The sequence below is a fragment of the Caretta caretta genome, chromosome 2 (assembly GCF_965140235.1).
Source record: "Caretta caretta isolate rCarCar2 chromosome 2, rCarCar1.hap1, whole genome shotgun sequence".
In the NCBI taxonomy this organism is placed as follows: domain Eukaryota; kingdom Metazoa; phylum Chordata; order Testudines; family Cheloniidae; genus Caretta; species Caretta caretta.
In genome coordinates this window covers 43,559,980-43,565,990 of record NC_134207.1, presented here as the reverse complement: position 1 = coordinate 43,565,990, position 6,011 = coordinate 43,559,980, and the positions used below count along the sequence as shown (strand labels likewise).

The following is a 6,011-nucleotide window of genomic DNA, read 5'->3' as shown; positions in this document are numbered from 1 at the left end:
GTACTAAAGATTACGTACATTACTCAATGCTAGCACAACAAAATTATGTCCTGACACAAGTAGTTTATGGATCAAATTTGACCTTCAAAGAGTGAACTGTGCAAGTAACTAACTGCTCAGACACAGGTAAACATATTCCATTTTCTTCCAAGTGGGATCATACCTTCAACGGAGCTGCTTTTACTCCAATGTGCGTAGGGGAGAGGGAAGAGGGAAAATTGTTTTCTAGTGCATGTACAAACCTAATCTTAAAACTCATTTGTTGACTATTTTAAAATTGAATGAGATTACCTAGCAACCTAAAACATGCAGAATGGTGTTTTAAAAACTTAATTAGCACCATCATTTTTTAATAAACATGCTTAAGTCTGTTCCTACTGAGATGTAGGAGCCTACTACACCCTTTCCCTCTCCATATCTCTGTTTAGTTGTATGCTCTTCTTCCCCGGAAAATAAAGAACATGAATAAATAACCAAATTCATCTTCTTTCCTCCCTCTGTGATATACTAGATTGTTAATTTTGTTGTCAAGTATGATTTGACTTATGAATTCCTATGGCAACGTTGAGTCTGCAGGAAAGGATATTCCTTGGCTTAAGAAAGAATGCTGCCGGTGAACAAAGGGGCTCAATTGCATCTCAATGCATTAATAACTGGTGTCCCACTGCATCAGACTATGCAGATTGTTGTTTTGTCTGCAAAATGGAGATCTCTTAACTGAAAGGGAAATATGATGGGTAATGTATGTTTGTAAGACTGTTACCACTGCTTAGTTCATATAAAGAGGTTTACATCCCTCGATGTCAATAAGACACAGACCCAAGCTAAAAACAAGACCACATTTATTCAGTACAGACATGTTAAGACAAGTCCTGTAAATCAGGAACACAATTCAAACACTCCGTTACGAAGTGTATATATTTTGACAACAGCCAGCATCTTTTCAATCCAGCCATTGAGGTTTTGTTTTGTTTTTACGGGGGGGTGGGGGGGGAGTTGTTGTTTAGCTACCATCTGTGAACAATGTATCTCAGTCTTCATTCGCTCACACTTCACAATGATCAGTTCAGCTGCTTTCCAACTTTGAGATTCACATTTAAAACCGCTCTGTAGTCACAATGGGAAAAGTGTAAAAAAAAAAAAAAAAAAAAAAAAAGGAACCCAGGAGGGGAAAGGAAACACGCACCTCTCAGTAAGATATTTTAGACTTATTGCAAATGGCTCCTGAGACCACCAGAGACGGACAAATCTACTCCCGTGTAGCGAGACAGACTCCAAGCCTGGAGCGCGCTGGCAGTGGGAATAGCAGGGCAGGGATGTGAAGACACAAACAGCCTTCTCTCTTGTCCATCCTCCAGAAAAAGAGCCCCCGAGTGCCGGAGCAGCGGCAGTGGTATTAGCAGGAAGGACGGGGACTGGTGGGGTTCTTAGAGAACTTGCTGTAAGATGACCCTGTTTCTGAGAGTCCCACTGGTAGGAGGAGCTCTTAGGAGGCGGGGGGGGGGGGAAGGGGGAGAGCACAACAACAACTCGGATCGGGCAACGTGCACGTCCTCAGGAGACTCCTAGCGATTACAAAACACAGGGCTCGCCCTCAGTACAATCAAAACAAGCTAAGATAGAGTTACTATCTCCAACCGGCTGGTGAAAACACCACCACCGTGCGCGCGCTGTGTGGATGCGCCTTTCGGTGACCTTGGGGCAGAGGAATATAGGAGCCAACAAATTTTAAACCCGCTCCACCCAAACCTACCTCCCCGCCGCCCCACACGCCTACCCCTCTCCCTGCCGCATCTCCCGCTCCCCTCCGTGACGCTAAGACTGGGGACCCCTTCCTCCAAAACAATGGCAGAGCGGGACTGGCCCAGCGGGGTGGTCCCTTCCCCCGTCCCGACACACAGCAGCGAGTTGAGGGGGGGTCTGCATCTCCGCGGAGCGGGGCAGGCTCGGTGAAGGTGGGGGGCTCCCTGCTTCCCGCACCCCCATCAGCGACCACTACAGAGACTTACAGCGCCTCGGAGCTAGCACCACGTTTTATACAGAATAGCTGGACCCCGGCCACGGGGCCTCACTGTCAATAAAGAGTCTGCTTCAAGTACAGGGGAGGGGGCGCCCCCGAGATAGATCCGCCAATAGCTGGCCCCTCCCCCATGCAATGTCCCGATTCCGGCGCGGGGCTCGCTGCCACAGGCTCTCCACAACCCGCGGGGCTACTGCAGAGGCTGCAGGGCTGCTGCTTCTCCCTCCCCGCTGCCGCCGGTGGTGGCTGTGGCCACGGCCGCCGCCGCCAGCTGCAGGCGCCTGACTGCTTCCTTGATGAGGTTCCCGGAGAGGATTAGCTGCTGCAGGAGCCGGTGCGGATCCTCCTCTTCGCCGGGCGCTTCCCCCGGCCCCGGCCGCTTCCTCCTGTGGGCGGCGCTCCGCAGCCAGCCCCGGCCGCACAGCTGCTTGGCCACCCGCTGGCTATTCTTCCCCGGGCGCTGGGGCTCCGCCGGCTGGTGCGGCTGCGGGGGGGCCGGGCCCCGCGGGACCAGGAGGCCGCCGCCGCCGCCGCCACGGGGGGAGTAGGGCGCGGCGCGGCCCCGGGCGGCGGTGGGCGGCGGGTGCTTGGGGCCGCGGGGGGCCGGTGCCCGCTGGGCGCTTAACTGCAGCACCTCGCCCAGCTTGGCCACCAGCGCGTCCACCTCCTTGGAGCCCGCCTGCCCCACGGCGACCGAGCGCTCCAGCAGCAGAAAGCGCTCCCCGGGCCGGCAGGGCATCTCGGCCGGCTCCGCGCGCCGCACCGGTGCAAACCCGACTCGCAGCAGCCCGCTGCTGGGCTTGGTTTGTAAACAATGGGTGACGCGAAAGCCAGGGCACGTCCCACTGCGCTGAGCGGGGGGAGCGGACGAGACCACAGCGGGGCACGGGGGCCGGCGCGCACGCACAAAGCCGCCGCGGGTGAGCCCCCGCGCCCTCTTCGGGTTCTCCCAGCAGTCGCCTGTTCAGAGGGCGGCGAGAGGCGGTGGGTGAGGGTGAGTCCGCCCTCCTCTCCCGATCCGCCCCCCCGCTTCGCCGTACGTGGGCTCGTCCGCTTTCAAACCCCGCACCCAGAGGGATGGGGACGGGCCTCTCTGACCGGTAGGAGGAGCGTGAGGGGCGGGGCGCGAAAGAGTGAGGAGGGAGTTGGGAGCTGGCGCGGGGCGGGGGAAGAGCCGTGGTGCGGGCTCTGGGTTAGGGCTGGGGATGAGGAGGTTGGGGTGTAGGAGGGTGCTGTGGGCTGGGACCGAGGGGTTCCGAGGGCAGGAGGGGGATCAGGGCTGGGGAAAGGGATTGGGCTGCAGGAAGGGGTGTAGGCTCTGGGGTGAGGCGGCAGAGTTTGGGATGCAGGAAGGTGTTCTGGGCTGGGATCGAGGGGTTCAGAGGGGGGTCAGGGTTGGGGCATGGGGAAGAGGCTCAGGGGTGCAGGCTCCGGGCAGCACTTACGTCAAGCGGCTCCCGGAAGCAGCGGCATGTCCTTCTCCGGCTCCTATGCAGAGGTGCGGCCAGGCGGTTCTGCATGCTGCCCTGTCCGCAGGCGCCGCCCCTGCAGCTCCCATTGGAGTGCTGGAGGGGGGCATTGGAGCGCGTAGGAGCTGGAGGACGGCCATGCCGCTGCTTCTGGGAGCCACATGGAGCGCCCCCTGATCCTGCTCCCTGGCTGCAGCGCTGGAGCAGGGCAAGCCCCAGACCCCACCCCCAGCGGAAGCTCAAGGGCCAGCTTAAAATGGCTGGCAGGCTGAATGCGGCACCTGGCCATAGTTTGCCCACCCCTGCTCTATATAGTTACAATTTGTAGATTTTTCATGCACATGGATTCCTATTGTTCTTGGCCATAAGAAAAAGTTTCATTATGTTTTAAAAAAAGAAAAGGAGTACTTGTGGCACCTCTAAGGTGCCACAAGTACTCCTTTTCTTTTTGCGAATACAGACTAACACGGCTGTTCCTCTGAAACCTGTCATTATGTTTTAAATTTCACTTTGCTCATGCTGTTAGAATAGCTGTCTGTCACTTAGATCTTATAGTGCCAAGCACAGCAATGCCCAAATTCCTTTAAAAATCTGTGCCTTTTATTCAAAATTAAAGTGGCCTTAATTCAGTTCAGTTTAATTTACTTTGAAAGTGAATTGGCTAAATCAAAGTGAGGACACTTCAGTTCTGAATGAGAGCATCTACAATGGAGTTTAATGCAATTTAACTAATCCACTTCAAATTCACACCCAATTCGATTTAAACATTCCTGAGGGTCCCCATGAGCATTATGTAAAATGTCTACATATCACCTGGGTGCCTGCCTCCCATCCTGGATCCACAGACTCATGTCAGTGGGGCTTGCAATAGTGCTCTAAAAATAGCTGCATAGACTTGTGGCTCAGGCTCTGAAGCCCACCCTCATGCCTTAGGTTTCAGAGCCCAAGCTGCAACATCTATGCAGCTATTTTTAGATCACTGGTGCAAGACCCATTAACATAAGTCTGTGGCGCGAGACTGGGAGGCTCACTCCCAGATACAGTATAGACCTACCCAGAGGAAGTCTATACCACAGCTGGGAATTTAACCCAAGTTTTCTGAGGCCAAGCATAGTGTCTCAACCACAACACTAACCTTCTCCATGGCACAGATAAAGAACAGGGTTTTTTTTAAACAAGGTATCTGATGCTAGTAAGAACATCTGTCTACACTACAGAATCCACCATTGTCATCAATGGAAATGAATTCTGAGACATTGTTTTCTCTTGTAGATAAGGCCTTATCAGGTTCCCATAATAACGTTAAGCAAATTAACACAATACGCAAGATGGGGAGAGTATCTTCCAAAAATAAACGTAAGGACTCAGGGTGAACAGAAACCTATCAATAACGCAGCTGTGCATGCAAAATCTTTGACAAGTTACAACATGATAGTTAAAAAGATTTTCCTAACAGATAAGCTGACAGTGGACTTGGCTGATGGGTGGATGCTTTTTTTGCCCTGACACTGACAAATTTCTCTGGTGTTGTCTGTCCCAGTTCAGAGGTTATCAGAAATTACCACTACTAGTGGTCATCCAAGCCATTCTATTAAAAAGATGTCATACCTGCAAACAGCAGTTGCCTCCTGGCTTTATATTTATTACTATTCTTCATGTCTGTTTCCCTTCCTTTTAGAACTGGAGCTTTTATTTATATATATCTGTTTAAATTTTGAAACCGCTTTTTCTTATATTTTAATTTGTTTCTATTATTTAACGTAATTTCCAGAGCCCTCTGGCTGGGGTTGGAGTATGGGTGTTTTATATGAAAATAATAATTTTATTAATTATGTGGCAAGCTCTAAATTTTGCCTTTTAGTCCATCATAATTATGCAGGCTAATGATCTGTCAGTTCTCAGGGACACATTTCATGTCAGAGTATAAAGGCCAATCACATGCCTTACCTTCTTTGTTGATCCTAAAGAAGCAAGCATAGGTTGTGATTTCTGATCTTTACACCCAGTTAGTGCAAACAACAAAAAGTCAAGCCCCTTTGAAGCCCCTGTAAACCTATGTAATCTCAGGTATAGAAGTGGGAGCCCTTTTATCACGCATGTGGACATGCATGCTTGTGTGTACACACACACGAAACTATCGTGAAAAATAATAACTCATCATAAGGCAACTGAGTAATTATACTTGAAATTTCCAAAGCCATAGATCATCTAGTTACAATAATTATACAAGGCTTTGAAAATATAGAGAGCCATTTAATTTCTTTTTCTGTATTAAAAATAAATTGACCTCTTTTCGTGCCAATTTTCTCATGTTTCAGAAGCTTTGTCATATGTACTGCACTTAGTTATTATATATAATGCTCCTCTTCTTAACAATAGATGTCAAATAATGATGCTTGTGCAAACTAAATTCATGTCCTACACATGCTTTATGTTGTGCATTTCAGAATGAGTAGAGGCCGGAATACCAGAACAAGAATAAGATGCGTTTAGATTTTCTAACAATTGTTTTACTAACCTGC

At 50.4% G+C, this 6,011-nt stretch overlaps 1 protein-coding gene across 1 annotated transcript; it reads right to left on the bottom strand.

Moving 5' to 3' along the window:
* Nucleotides 1-825: 825 nt before the first annotated feature.
* On the bottom strand, nt 826-3,064 carry FRAT2 (FRAT regulator of Wnt signaling pathway 2). The gene has a single exon (XM_048841248.2). The coding sequence runs from the start codon at nt 2,757-2,759 to the stop codon at nt 2,211-2,213; it is 549 nt and encodes a 182-aa protein (XP_048697205.2). The 5' UTR covers nt 2,760-3,064; the 3' UTR covers nt 826-2,210.
* Nucleotides 3,065-6,011: the final 2,947 nt, after the last annotated feature.

What these genes read in the sequence shown, in the direction of transcription:
- FRAT2 (XM_048841248.2), bottom strand. Translation starts at nt 2,759, where the DNA reads ATGCCCTGCCGGCCCGGGGAGCGCTTTCTGCTGCTGGAGCGCTCGGTC.